Source organism: Aotus nancymaae, unplaced genomic scaffold (assembly GCF_030222135.1).
Source record: "Aotus nancymaae isolate 86718 unplaced genomic scaffold, 86718_ANA_hifiasm-v0.15.2.pri h1tg000003l, whole genome shotgun sequence".
NCBI lineage: Eukaryota > Metazoa > Chordata > Mammalia > Primates > Aotidae > Aotus > Aotus nancymaae.
In genome coordinates, this window is record NW_026988414.1 from 33,093,464 (window position 1) to 33,108,763 (window position 15,300).

At 45.8% G+C, this 15,300-nt stretch overlaps 1 protein-coding gene across 1 annotated transcript in view; it reads left to right on the top strand.

Moving 5' to 3' along the window:
• Positions 1-15,300, top strand: part of GABBR2 (gamma-aminobutyric acid type B receptor subunit 2) — a 425,235-nt gene that overhangs the window by 162,351 nt on the left and 247,584 nt on the right. Inside the window, exon 3 of the mRNA XM_012475766.3 lies at positions 3,905-4,075. Coding sequence (XP_012331189.2) covers positions 3,905-4,075 — 171 coding nt within the window. The remainder of the gene's footprint in view (positions 1-3,904; positions 4,076-15,300) is intronic.

The window sequence follows — 15,300 nt, forward strand, 5'->3', positions numbered from 1 at the left end:
CAATCTGTTCAGAAACAAACTTGGTTATGCGAAACAAGACAGGAGCACCCAGAAAGCTTGGTGTCCAAGTTAGGGCCCTAATGCTAACAGCCCTGGTGGTGCCAGATGCTGGGTGACTGTGCAAGGGGAAGAAGGCCTGGGGAGGATGTAAGAGGCAGGTAGGTAGTCATCCTTGGGAAAAAGTGCACAAGTGTTAGAGGCCTTTAGACCTGGCTTCAAGTCCTGCTTCCACTTTTTATTAACTATAGAGGAATTTTGACATGTCCTCTCAGGGCTGCAGTCTGCTTATTCAAAACCAGGGGTGTTGAGCTATATCTGTGGTCCTCAACCCTCACTGAGCATCATAATCACCTGGAAAATTTTTAAATAATACTGATGCTTAGGCTAGATGCCCAGAGATGCTTATTCAGTTAGTTTGGAGTGGAACCAAGTCACCAGTATTCTTTGAAATCTCCCCAAATGACTCCAGTGTGCAGAGAACCCCAGAGGTAGATGATTTCTCAGATGTCTCTTAGTTGTAAAGTCCAGCAGTACTACTGGGCTCCTGCAGTTTTTGCCTACGGAAGAAAGTTTCAGGAGACTAAAGCCAGAGGAACAGTGACGCAAAGCAATCTAATCAAAGCATGCATTATCTCAAATGGTGCAGAAAATGTCAGTGCCAGTTAATATTTTGCACCCAACATGATTTAGACCTGGGGCATATATTGTACTCCAAGCCCATGGTAAACACAATGGGCCATTTATTCACTGAACAGTAACCACGGTAATTACCCACAGGGAAAACATATGAGGTTGTTCAAGCAACAATTAATTGTGGACCTGGAACTAATAGGACAATAACTGTAAAGTAGCAACCAGAGTGTGATTCAGAAATCACATCAGAAAACCAATATTTTCCAAATTGTATTAGATAAGCATTTTTGGGGATGTGATGGCGTATATAATGTCCCTTCCTGAAATAGTTGCTCCCAGGTTTTTCTAATAGCTGCTTCTCCCACTGGTGAGCATAGGAGGCTTGCAGTGTTGTTGTAATCTTGTGAGAAGAATCACAGACAGTAGGTTTGAGGGGACTATAGAGAGCATCTATTTCCCGCATTCACTATGGGACCTAAATGTCACCTGCAGGCAGGTACGCAGACCTTGGTTTGGTTGGAATGATCTTCTGATTCTTTTTTTCAGAAAAACGTGCATGTCTGTCTACACATACGTGCCCATGCAAATTCTTTCCTACAGTTTTCCGGGGGTTCACAGACACTTTGAAGCCCTTCTCTTTTTACTGGGTTGTGGTCCAGCCTCTGCTTGCACACCTCCAGACACAGGGATCTCATGGGCGTGGAGTACTTCTAATGGCAGGGCTTCCATGGTCAGACAACTGATGTGAACGTTCCTCAATGTATCCAGTTGAAATTTCCCTCTCTGTAGTTTCTTCCCATTAGTCCTCTTCTACCTAGAATCTTTAAACATTGACGAAAGTCATTCTACCCTTGACCTTTACTGGTCTTGGGGTGTCCCTATCTCTTTGGGATCTTAGAAGTTGTTTCTACAGGGGCTCTGTAGCTCCAGGTAATGGCTGAATGACTATTGTGTGGTCAGCTTCAACAGATAGGAGATCCAGCATTTCTAGGTAGTGGCTATCTACCCTCTGAACCAGACATGGAAGGGGACAGATCTCCACTGCCCCCCACAATCTTTTGTAAGGGGAAAGTGGTTCTAGGGTGATAGAAGAAGCAGTAAAGCAACTTCAGCTGGACCTGAAGGTACCAGGATGTTATTTCCCTGGATGCTGAAATTGGACCCTAGGAGGTATCAAATCCAGAGCTGCTGCTAGGACAAGCAAAGGTTTGGGGAGATGGCTGGTGGCAGCAAAGAGTGAGCTTGCTTCATCCATGCCTTCTCTGGATGAAACGTTTGACTGAAACAAAAGAAGAGAAGGAGGGAGGGAGGAAGGAAGGACAGACAGACTAGAAGAAACCATAGAGAAATTATTTTATAATCTCAGAATAAGAGAGGCCTTTCTTAAATATGACACAAAACCTGAAGTCATGAAAGAAAAAAACTGATAAATTCATCCTCGTTTAAAAAACACTTCTACATGGAAATGGCACTATAAACAAAATCAAGAGAAAGTACAAACTGGTAGAAAAGTTAGCAACTCATAAAGGACTAATTCACTTAATACAAAAGATTGCTTCTATAAACTGAAAAGACTGCAAGTCAAATTAGAAAACAAGCAAAGAGTGTGAACAGTTTCCTGAAAGGAACTACCAATTACTTTTACATGTAGAAAGAAGTTGAGTGCAGTGGCACGCCTGTAATCACAGTGACTCAGGAGGCTGAGGCAGGAGGCTTGAGCCCAGGGGTTCAAAACCAGACTAGGCAACATAGTGAGACCCCTTCTCTAAAAAGGTTTTTAAATTAGCTATGCATAGAGGCCAGTCCCTATAGTCCTAGCTACTCGGGAGACTGAGGCAGGAGGATCGCTTGAACCCAGGAGTTCCAGGCTGCAGTAAGCTATGATAGTGCCACTGCACTCAAGCCTGGGCAACAGCACAAGACCCTGTCTCTAAAAAATAAACAAATAAACAAATAAATAAAATTTAAATGAAAAAAAATAGAAGAAATATTCAACCTCACTCACACTAAGAAAAATGCAAATTAGAACTATAACAAGATACCATCTTTTCAGTGTCACACTGCAAAGATCAAAAACTTTGATAACTACCTTCTGTGGCTGAGGCTGAGGGAAGGAACAGAGATCAGAGGAAGTGTTACAGAAAAGGTGACATTTAAGCTGGGCCTTGTGGGACAGATAATTAAAATCCAATGTAACAACTTAACTGGCACTTAAAAAGAAATAATAAAGAGAACGATGGACAGCTTTGACTACCAAGTGTAAATTAAAACACACACACACAAAATGTAAAGGCAAACACAAACTGAGATATTTGCAACAACTATAATAGCCAGAGTTTGAATGGTATACATATAAAAAATCTTTGTTAAATTCAATCAGAATAGCATTAGAATACCACTCAAAAAATAAAGGACATGAAAAAGTAATTCCTAAAATAGGATCCACTATTAGTTAATAACCATACGAAAAAGTTTAGCATTGTCTATAAACATGAATGTAATATGATACAGGGTTTTATTTGCTGATAAGTTATTATAAAATTAGACAATATTTTTTATTCCCTCTGTTGGTAAAGATGTGGTAAGATCAGCCCTGTGATTATTCCTGGCTAGTAAATGTGTAAACTGGTAAAATATTTTTTGGAAATAAGTATAAATCTTTAAAGACTCATATCCTCCTTCATCTGGGAAATTTTACATCACAGACTCTGTCTTATGGAAATATCCCAAAATATAGAACCAAGAGTGCTATGTACAAAGATGCCTGTAGAATAATATGATGATAATGACAAATTAGAAATAATCAAAATGACCCCAAATTAGAAACGATTCAGTAAATTATGGTATATTCATATGCTGGAATATTGTGCAGCTATTCTAATGTCGACAAAGAGTTTTTAAGGATACTGTTAAATGGGGAAAAATAGTTCAATTATGCATGTGGAATGATTTCAGGATCTTTTAAAAAATAAATCCAATCACTGTGCATAGAAAAAGGACTGGAAAGGAACAGACAATAACATGAATGATGGTTCTTTAGGAAGGGGTAGATGATTGGCTATTTTTTCCTTTTTTCTCCTTATTTTGCATTTTTAAACCTTCCCTTCCATTATGATGTGTTCCTCTTACAATAAAAAATTTTTAAAAATATCTGCCCTCGTGTGTTTATGCTCCAAGTTGAAACTAACAGTCTCTATTCCAGTAGGAAAGATGCGGGGCCACAGCTGCGAGGCTCACCGGTAAAAAGTGTTGTCTCTTTTGTGTTTTCCAGCTTTCCTTTGCTGCAACCACGCCTGTTCTAGCTGATAAGAAAAAATACCCTTATTTCTTTCGGACTGTCCCATCAGACAATGCGGTGAATCCAGCCATTCTGAAGTTGCTCAAGCACTACCAGTGGAAGCGCGTGGGCACGCTGACGCAAGACGTTCAGAGGTTCTCTGAGGTACGCTCGGCTCGTGTGGACACGGCCTCCCTTACTGCTGTCCTCTAGCAAGAGGCGATGTGGCTTAGTCAGGGATGGGTACTGTCACAGGGCTTTTAAGCATGTGTTGGTTAGTGCGATCAAAACTGTTTCACCGTTGACAAAATAGAGCTGGTAGCTGAGGAATATCACTGTGCATGGGACTGGCGGAAACCATCATCAGGCGTGAACCTTCCCTTTCATTCTTTTTATTGGCTACATCGTGTGACTTACTCCCTCAGTGCCCCTATGGGCTTGTTGTCTTTGTTACTGATGCTGTCCTGTGATCATCTAAAATCACAGAGTGCCACCGGGGGTGTTCACCTGTGAGGAGAGTTTGGGGGAAGGGCTGGCTTGGACTGAAGTTGCCAATGTCACCTTGGATGGCGTAGAGTTTTGTTGTTTTGTTTGTTCTAAATGACTTACAAACACAACTTAATACATGGTAGGCGATTTTGTTGTTGTTGTTGTGTATATGTGTCTTGTGGAAAAAAGCCAGAATATCGGTAGTAAAAGAGTCAAAGTGTTGCTTTGTCCCAAGCCAACTAAATCATGCTTTCTCTCTGCAAGCTAACTCCTGCTTTCACTTTGGTGTTCATCTACCTAGAAATTTTTCAGTGTGTTTGTTTTAAAGCCAAATGACTTCATACTGTGTATATTTCTTTTTTCACTTTACAACAGATCTTAGAGGCCTCGATTAACCTCCTGGTTTAAAGGGAACTGATGTTCTGTCAAATGGGAATGTCGTAACTTACTGAGCCAGCCCCTGTGAATGTGACCACTTTCCAGTGGAACAACCATACTCTCATGCCTCAGTGTGCATCCTGGCAGTAGACTTCTAGAAGTGGAATTGCTGGGCCATTTAAAATTTTGAGAGGAACTGACCTCCAAAAAGGCAATTCTAATTCCTAGTCCCACCAACAGCATTTGAAAATTCCCATTTTTACACATCCTTACTAACAGTGGATATTAGCAAATACTTTAAAAGTTAGCCGCACTCAGAGGAGTACAAAATGGCTTCCTGTCTTTTTTCCCATTTGCTTTGCGCCTCCTACTTTCCTTTCTGTTCCTGTGTGTGCTTTTGATACCTGGAGCCTCCAAAAAGACAAGACAAACCACGTGTTCTTAGTAGCCCAGGAGAAACACACTTTGGCCATGTGGAGGATTTCCATGCATGAGTCGGGGGTCTAGGCAGACCTTAGCAGGAGCAGTCGGGGCAGACACACAGCCTCCTGCCAGCCTGGGAAGGGGGAAAGGCCGGGCAGGGTGGTGAGAAAGTTGGGAGCAGAGCAGGGCTGGTAATCAGCAGACCTGGTTTCCACTCCAGCTCTGCACTTACCTTCTGAGGTTCTTGCCCTCTGTCTCTTCCATGGGAGGGAGAAACCACTTCATACATTGGCTGTGTGACCTTGGAGAAGTTACCTTGCTTCTCTGAGCTTTGATTCTTGCCCTGTAAAATGGGGACAATGCCTCCCTTCAGGGCTTCTGCCAAAATCTGATGAGTAATGGATTTGAAAGAGCTTTGTAAACTGTAAAGTTCATACACAGAGAGGGTTGGTTTTGGAGGTGCTTGAAAAGTGGAAGTGTTTGGCCCCACGGTCTGTGGGTATCCGAACAAGGCAAGCTTTTCCCAGGCAAGTCTGCTCCTCATCTTCCCACCTCTCTGTTTCTCAGCCCCTAGGAGGCAAACACAAAGGGAACTTGACCTCCAGTGGGGGTGACTCATTGCCAAACGCTGAAGTGGCAGTTGCTGGAAGGCAGCCTTTATAGAGAAGTGAGAAATGTTCTAAAATGAGAGTGGAACAGGTGGATAGTGGAGAATAGGAAGGACCCATCCCCATGGCCCCATTAACACTGGACTCTGCCAGGATTTGGAGAGACTTTCTTTTTTCTAACAGCATCTTTGGCTGTCAGAGCCTGAAGGACCCTTAGAGGCATAGCTCCTCCCCTCCTAATTTTGTAGAAGGGGAAACTAAGGCCCAGAGAGGGAAGGGGATAAAGTTCAAGGTTTCATGGCATCTCTGAAGTCATGAAAGATTATTCACAGAAAAGTCAGGACTGAATTTTGGGGTCCTGAACCCCTCAGTTTAGACTTCCCATTGCTCCTTCTTTTCTTCTCTAACTTCCTGGAATCACCTGGGAACTACCGGCATGTAGCCTCAGAGGTTTGAAATTATCACCGGACTGGGTCTAAAGAGGGTAAATTATGAGCCCTGACATTGGTTGAGTGCCTTACAGATTCCCATTCTCACAGCCAGCTACCCTGGAAGGAGGGGTGATGGTTCCTATTTTACAGATGGGGAAACTGAGGTTTGCAGAGGTTGGGAGGCCTCTTGCCCCAGGGCACATGCTGGTAAAGAGCCTAGCCCGGGCTAGAGGCCGGACCCTCAGGCTGTTGCTCTGTGTCCCCGCTACACTTCCTCAGTGGGTAATCTCAGGTCTTGACTGTTAGGTAGCACACCTTTCCCCTTGCATAGCCATGTTGGGGCCCTCAGCCAGGGTTTCAGGGCATCTCAGTGGGAAACCTCTTTTCCCGAGGACAGGATGCTGCTTGCTGGTATTGCTGGCAAGGACCCCTCTTTATTTAAATCTCTCAGCCCAGCTGACTCCTCTCTGTGCCCAAGGGCTTTGGCATCCCTCTCTCGATGTCTGGGCTGCATCGCTGGAGTGCAGGCCTTGGAAACTCGCCAGGGGCTAACAGCTTTTCATGAGTGCAAAGGAAACTGGATTCCTTTTATGAAACTGGTCGATCAGCAGCGTCAAGCACTTCTGTTCCGGACTGGTGCACTGGAAGGAATGTCAAGTGAAAGCAATCCTGAAGTCAGAGAGGGTGGTGGAGGGGCTTTACTCCCATGGAGCTTATTACTATGTTTGGAACTGTGGAAGGGGTAGAGGGCTGAGGCCATCCCACCTAGGGACCAGCTGCTCCTGTGAGCACCCCCAACCCCTGAGATTCAAGGTCAGCATATGGTAACCCAGAGGGTGCTCAGGACTTCGGTCCAAGGTACTGATCTTTAGGCCCACTTTTACCAAGCATGGCTGTGGGATCCCAGGTAATTCTCTTTCCCATGCTGACCCTAGGATGTGTCAGATCTAGAGCTGCTGCTGGGACCAGGGTTCCATGGAGAGAATTGATGGCTGGAAAGTTTCAGCTTGCTCTGCCATGCCCTCTCTGCATGAAAGATGTAAATGAGATGAAAGAAGGAAGGAGTTGGTACCAGATGGACTGATCTCTGAGCCCAGCCTTGCTAAGTGATGGCTGTGAGATCCTAGGCCTCATAGAGATCCAGTTTTCCCTTGTGTAAAATGAGACAGTTTATTCTACCTCGCAGGTACTGAAAGATGAGATGGTTAGCTAAGAAAACAGAAATGAAAGATCTCTGCATAGTAGGTGCTTATTAAATGGCCATTTGCTTCTCCAGTGACTCATAGGGCAAACTGGGAATGCATGTCTGTTCACTCAAAAAATCATAATGTGGCCTCCTATGTGCTGTGGTCTGTGATGGGCCCTGTGCTGTGGAGGACCAGAGATCAGTGACACAGCCTGGGGGTGAGTGGTGACGCTTCCTGCATTGAGTTCTCAACTCTGGCTGCTCATTAGAATCACCAGGGAAATTTTGTTTTTAATACAAAATAAAATCTAAATTTTTGGATTTTCTTCCTTTTCCTTTTCTTCACTTTTCATAGCCTTATTGAGATATAATTTACATACCACATGGTTCAGCCACTGTTAATGTACAGTTCAATTATTTTTTATAAATTTTTATGTTGGTCAGGTGTGGTGGCTCACACCTGTAATTCCATCACTTTGGGAAGCCAAAGTGGGAAGATTGCTTGAGCTTAGGAGTTTGAGACCAGCCTGGAAAACATGACAAAACCCTGTCTCTACAAAAAAAAGCACATATATACAAAAATTAGCTGGGCATGGTGGTATACATCTATAGTTCCAGCTACTTGGGAGGCTTGAGCCCAGGAGTTCGAGGCTGCAGTGAGCTATGATTGCACTACTGCATACTCTAGCTAGGGAGACAGTGAGACCCTGTCTCAAAAAAAATATATATGTTTGTTTGTGCAACCATTGCCACAATCCAGTTTTAGAACACTCTTCATCACTTTAAAAACTCCATGTGCCCATTTTGTAGTCAGCTCCACCCCCTAGCCCCAGGAATAGTTTTACCTTTTCTGGAAATTTCTTATAAATGGAATGAAAGAACATGCAGTCTTTTGCATCTGGCTTCTTTAACCTAGCGCAGTGTTAGAGGCCCATCATGCTGTGGCATGTGTCAGTGGTTTGTTTCTTTCTACTGCTGAGTGGTAATCCCCTGTACAGATAGAGCCCTTGGGGAGCTTTGAAAATCCTGATGCCCAGGCCATCCCCAGAGCAATCATACTGGATGATCCTGGCGTTGGGGCCTGTGCAAGATCTCCAGGTGGCTTCAGTGTGCTGCCAGCATTGAGAACTCCTGTCCTGCATAATTGGCTGGGAGTCAGGAGCTCAGGGTGGAAGTGACGCTCTCTTGCGGTGAGAGCCCTTGAGCTCAGAGTAGCCCCATTTTGTCTGCTGGCTTCCATCTACTTGGTGTCACTCAGCAGGCCTGGGGATTTAGGAGCAGGATGGAGATGGTGGAAGGAGGCCTTGGTCTACCACTGGGGCCCCACCAGATGGAAGACAACAGTGAGGGTGTGAAGAGTTGGGGTGGTCCATGAAGTCTGGGATGGAGAGGGAAAGGCAAGCAGGTCATCCGTGTGCACATTGAGGGCCTTCGGCAAGAGGCTGGAGGGTTGGGAGGCTGTGGACAGAGCCAGAAGAGGGGCATAAGGACTGAGAGGCCAGGCCCTGGTGAAGTGTGAGGACCCATTGTGGCATGGAGGTGCAGGTCGCTGGAATTCAGGGCAAGGAGCTGAGAGGCCAGAGTGCTGAGTGACATCACATGGGCACTGCAGGCCCAGGAGGGAGATAGTGCTTGGGGTGGAAATTAAGGCAGTGGGCAGGGGATGCCTTGGAGGACAGCAGAGGAAGGCAGGGGCATTTGGGCCTCTCCCACTTTTCAAATGTTATGATCTACCCAGCCATCCTCACCAATTATTCTTTGGGCTTTCAATTCTATGATGCAGCTAACTAACTAAATGCTTAGGTGCCCGTAAGCCAATCACTTGCTGTCTGTGGGTCTCAGTTTCCCCTTCTGTAAGCTAAGAGGATTGGGCCAATTGACTGCTAAGATCCCTCCTAGTTCAAAGAATTTTGAATTCTAGGATGTGAGCATATGGAAACCTGGCCTTTGGCCCCGATCCTGCCACTCCCAGGGACATGGCTATGAGAATTCCTTAGCCTCTTTGTATCTGTTTTGTTTATTTAAAAGACTAATTTTAGATTCATAGCAAAATTGAGAGGAAGGTATGGAGATTTCCCATACACTCCCTGCCCCCACACAAGCCCAGCTTCCTATTGTCACCATCCCTGTCAGAGTGGCCCATTTGTTACAACTGATGAATCTACATTGAAATGTCATCATCACCCAGACTCCAGAGTTTACATTAGGGTTCACTCTAGGTGGGGTACATTGAATGGTTTTGGACAAATGCATAATGACATATATTCATCATTATAGTATCATTAGAGTATTTTCATGGCCCTAGAAGTTCTCTGTCTTTTTACTGATCCCATAATGATGGACTCATACAGAATGTAGCCTTTTCAGATTGGCTTCTTTCCCTTCTTTAATATGCATTTAACTTTTCTTCATGTCTTTTCATTGTTTGATAGATTATTTTTTTGTGCTGAATAACACAGCCATCACGGGGGATTGGTTCCAGGACCCCGTGGATACCTAAATCCGAGGATGCTCAAGTCCCTGATATAAAATGGTGTAGTATTTACATATAGCCTGTGCACATCCTCCCACATTCTTTAAATTATCTCCAGATTACCTATAATACCTAATACAATGTAAATGATGTGTAAATAGTTGTTATGCCGCATTGGTTTTTTATTTGTGTTATTTTTTGTTGTGTTATTTTTTAACTTTTTTAAAAAAATCCATCATTTGGGCTGAGTGTGGTGGCTCATGCCTGTAATCCCAGAACTCTGGGAGGCCAAGGTGGGCAGATCACCTGAGGTCAGGAGTTCAAGACCAGCCTGGCCAACATGGTGAAACCCTGTCTCTACTAAAAATACAAAAAAGTTAGTGGGGCATGGTGGCAGGTGCCTATAATGCCAGCCACTTGGGAGGCTGAGGCAGGAGAATCACTTGAACCTGAGAAGCAGAGGTTGCAGTGAGCTGAGATGGCACCACTGTCCTCCAGCCTGCGCAATAGAGTGAGATTCTCTCTGTCCCCCGACAAAAAAATTCTTGATCCATAGTTGGTTGAATCCATGGATAAGGGACCTGTGGTTACCGAGAGTCGACTGTATCTATTGTCAGGATATACCACAGTTCATCCGTTCACCTACTGAAAGACATCTTGGTGGCTTCTAAGTTTTTGCAGTTATATGTAAAGCTGCTCTAAACATCCATGTGCAGGATTTTGTGTGGACATCAGATTTCAGCTCCTTTGGGTGAATACCAAGGCACTCCATTACTGGATCATATGATAAGGGTATGTTTCATGTTGCAAAAAAACGCCAAACTATCTTCCAAAGTGGCTGTACCATTTTGCATTCCCACCAGCAACGACTGAGAGTTTCTGTCACTCCCCATCCACTCCAGTATTTGGTATTGACAGTGTTTTGGAGTTTGGCCATTCTAATAGATGTGCAGTGGTATCTTGTTGTTTTAATTTGCATTACCCTGATATCATATGATGTAGAGCATCTTTTCACAGCCTTATTTGCCTTGTTTTTTTCATCTTGAGCATGGGGATAATAATAGCACCTACCTATTAGGATTGTTGAGAGGATTCAATATGTTAGGATACTTAAAGTATTAAGAAAAGTACCTGGCTCATCCTCAGTGCCATGCAAGGGGCAGATGTTATTTTTATTATCATCCAGAATCTAGTTCCTTAGCTGGTGGCTGGCCCCCATTCAGGAGCCCCACTGCATGGCAGAGTTTCTGTGCCTATCTTGAGCATGGCTACCTTTCCCTTTTCTCCCTCCAAACTCCAAGACTCCCCACCTAGCCACTGGTCCTCAGTGATCTCGAGGCTTCTGAGGCTGACCTTTCCATACTGGTGACCTCTCTCAAGTGGCGGGCCCCACCGAGACCCTTAATCTACCCAAGACAGAAAGTCACCATCTGCAGAGCTTCCTCTTCAAAGCACCTGCCCTTTCAGGCCCTCCAGGGTCCTGCCTGGCCCTTTGAAACCTACTCCTCTTGCTAAGTTGCCATCTGCCCCACTAAAGGAGTCTTGGGTCAACTCCTCTAAAGTTACTCTTTCTCTGCTGGAGCAGTTGCCCGGGAGGCACTCCTGCAGGGGAGGCCAAGGAGACCCTGGCCTTGCATCTAACCTAGGAGTCACCCTTGTTAGAATCATCATCCTCTCCTGCTGCTCTTAGCAGGAAGAAGCTCCTTAGCATGGCTGAAGAGGCCCTTCACAGTCTCCCTGAGGCTGCCTTCTCTGTCACCTGCAGTCACTTCTTCCTTTGCCCCTTTGGTCCAGCCACACCTTCATGCTGGCTTCTCTCTTGGCAGGAATATCCTGCCCTCCATCTGACTCAGCTTGCCTCTCCAGCTGGCTCAGGTGTGTCGCCTCTGTGCTCTTGCTCCTCGTTTTTCTCCCCCTACCAGTTCTTTGAATGGTGCAGCACAAGACCCCATTTGCTTCCTCATCTCTCACTCACTGTCTCTGGACTGGAGAGTACTTACGGGATGAGAGCCACAGCAGATCCCTGTGTCCCCTCACCCTGCATGCTCCCTGGTGCAGGTGTGTTCAGTGAGGATTTCAGCACAGCATTCTTTATCCATTAGGTGAGATTCTTAGGGACAAATGCAGTTGTTTCCCTCCTGTTGTCCCTGAGTCTACCTGTTCCTGGGATGGTGAGATGAAGGTGTAAGGGGTGCAGAGAAACCCCAGCCCCAACATCCGGGCTTGTAATAATGCCATTCCCTCTCCTGACTGCCTCCTATCTGAGTCACTGGGACCATCGGGAAGAGCAGCAGGGAATGATGGATGATTCTAACAAGAGTGGAGCCTAGATTAGATGCAAGCCCGGGGTCTCCCTGTTCTCCCCTGCAGGAGTGCCTCCTGGGCTACTGCTCCAGAAGAGTAAGGAGTAACTTAAAAGGAGTTTACCTGAGGCCCCTTTGGTGGGACAGAGGGCAACTTGGCAAGGTGGGAAGGTTGCAAAGAGCCAGGCAGTTCCGGTGGAGTCAACAAGTCTAACTCCTGCAGAACTCCATGCAGGTCATGCTGTCATTTCTTAATTTGAAGTCTTTTTTTGATGTGACATTGTTTGTTGGTGGAAATTCTTCTAGAGATCTTATTGGAAAGTTCTGGACTAGCCACTGGCATCAACAGTCCCCAGGAACCTGCCACGTGGTTGCTTGCAGGTGATGTAGGTATTGGGCATTGGGGATGACACATGATAGTTTGTGTCTAAGGTAATTTTTCTGACTTTGTCATCCTGGGAGATTTTTTTCCTGAGTTGCTAATGCTTCAGAATCCTCTCTCTTCAGGATCGGGCAATACTGGCTTCTATACTAGTGGTTCTCAAACTGTGGTCCCTGGACCAGCATCATCAGCAGGACCACCTGGGCTCCGACTCAACCCGGTGAATCAGACACTGTGGGATGGGCTCAGCTTTATGATTTTGATGCAGCTAGAGTTTAAGAACCACTTCAGGTGGGACCACTGTGCTACCAGGCTCACTTTAGCTAAGAACAAGGCCAAGCACACTTGGAGGGCTGAGCCACCTCTGAGCTCTGCCCTTGGCATCCCTCCTGGCTGCAGGATCACCTGGGCTGCCAGTGTATCTGCAGATGTTTTATCATGAGGAGACAGAAGGGGACTCCCGACGGATCAGATTCTAATCCTAATGGTACTAGTGCCCCATCTCTGGCCCCAACTTTTATCTGAAGAACTTGCTAATGCTTTTAGGCAACTTGGCTGCATGCCCAAGCAAGCATCCTCTCCTCTGTGCTCTTCCCTCAAGCTCTGCAAGAGCCCAGGCCTGTGGGTCAGCCAGCAGGAACAGCTTCTTATCTGTCCTGTCCAGACTTCGGTGGCTGTTTGTGGCAGCCTCTTTGGCATTTTGAAGGGGTTGGGTAGATCCATTATTTCCCAGAATGTGGTTTAAATATGTGATATGATTTTTGTACAATTTTAATCGCTCTGTATTTGTGTTCTTGTACACTAGGAAAAAGTAAAATGATGACTAGCACATCAAAACTGTACTTCATGGATGTTATTGCTTAGGATGGAATCCCTATTTGAAAAGTGAGACCGTTTAAATGATAATACTAATGAATGCTTACATAAGTAGTGCACAGACACGATGAAATGGCCTCTCAGAGGTGCAGGAGTGACTGAAGTTTGGGGACCACTGGGATGAATAAGAACCACCTACCTGCCTGTTTATTCAACTCATGAGGGTAGGTGGGTGAGGGGTGGGGAGTGGGACTGGCAATAGGCTTCTCCTTAAAGCTCTTTCTAAAGCAGATATTCAATGGGAAAGGCATTTGATCAAGGTCAAGAATCGGCCCCACAGGCCTTCAGTCTTCTGCTAGGCTCCACAGGGACAGATCCTGGGGTTCAAGCAACAGTTGTTCTTTCATGTGAATGTCCCCTGTGGGAAGTGCAGCCCACTAGCAGGTGCTCTGTCCTACCCACCCCTGCAGAGCAGGAAGACTCCACCTGGATGAGAGCCCCCGCCTGTCAGGGGCTCCAGTTTCTAGTACTTCTGCCGTCTTGGGACAGTGTGTGCACACCTGGAGAATTTCCAGGATGCTTTGCTCCAGGGTGGCTGCTGTGGCAAAGCCTGCTGAAGAGAAGACAGACCTCCAAGCTGGATGCCTTCATCTGACTCAGAGCTCCTGCCCTCGGGACAGATGGCCCACTAGGCTCCTCTTCCCTCTACTCCAGAGCAGAGAGAAGAGGGCTGTCCCATTTGTGGTTCAAAAGGAAGACCTTGGGACCTGGTGAATAATCACCCCTAACACTCTACACCAGGTCCTCAGAGTGGAGTCCTTCTCCCCTTGCCACAAGGACCCTGCTCAGAGAGGCTAGGGTGACTGGCCATGGGTCTGTGGTGCCAGTGCCAGGTTACTGAAGGGCTGGGTGAATGTTGCACTCTCTGCTCAAGAGGGTATGTAATATTAGATAAATATATCTTCCATCCAAGCTGTGAGGATCCTGGAACACGGCGTTGACTGAGTGAGTGTGTCTTCTTTGAAACAGCCCACAGGAGGTCCTTCAGGTCTCTGGGGGAAAAGGACCATCCACAGTGACCTTAGCACCCTCACCAAGGACACCTGGTGCCTCCTGCTCAGCCCTGGGCCAGGGTCCCAGGGCAGGACTCAAGCCCTGTGAAGCAACCCCCACATCAGACCTTAGGAGTAGGAAAATGTAAATGTCATCTGCTGGTTATTGAGAACCTGCTGTGTGCCAGGTAGTTAGGTTCAATTATCCAATATAGTGTGGTCTCCCTTATTTTATTTATTTATTTATTTATTTATTTATTTATTTATTTATTGAGACAGATTGGAGTACAGTGGTGCAGTCATAGCTCACTGCAGCCTCAAACTCCTGGGCTCCAGCAGTCTTCCTGCCTCAGATTCCCAAATAGCTGGAACTACAGGCACATGCCACCGCACCTGGCTATTTTTATTTTATTTTATTTTATTATTTTATTTTTTGTTGAGACAGAGTCTCATTTTTTTACCCAGGCTGGTCTCGAACTTCTGGGCTCAAGCGATCCTCCCACGTGGGCCTCCCAAAATGCTGGGATTATAGGCGTGAGCCACAGCACCCGGCTCTGTCTCCCTTTTATAGAACGGACTCACTCAGGGAGGATAACTGTCAGGTCTCACAGCCACAAGGTAGCAGGTATAGACATGAACCTCGGTTTGTGCCTGCCCTTGTGAAGAAGAGGAAGCCAGGGGTCTGGAGCCAATATCCCCCCAAATCCCTGTACCCCACCTACCAAAGAAGCATGAAGGTGAATATATAGGCCAATCAACTATGAATCTAGGGGACCTCTTTACAGTTCTTTGGAATTTTTGCCGTGGGATTCTGCATTACATTTTTATTATTTTCCCAAGTCCAGAATC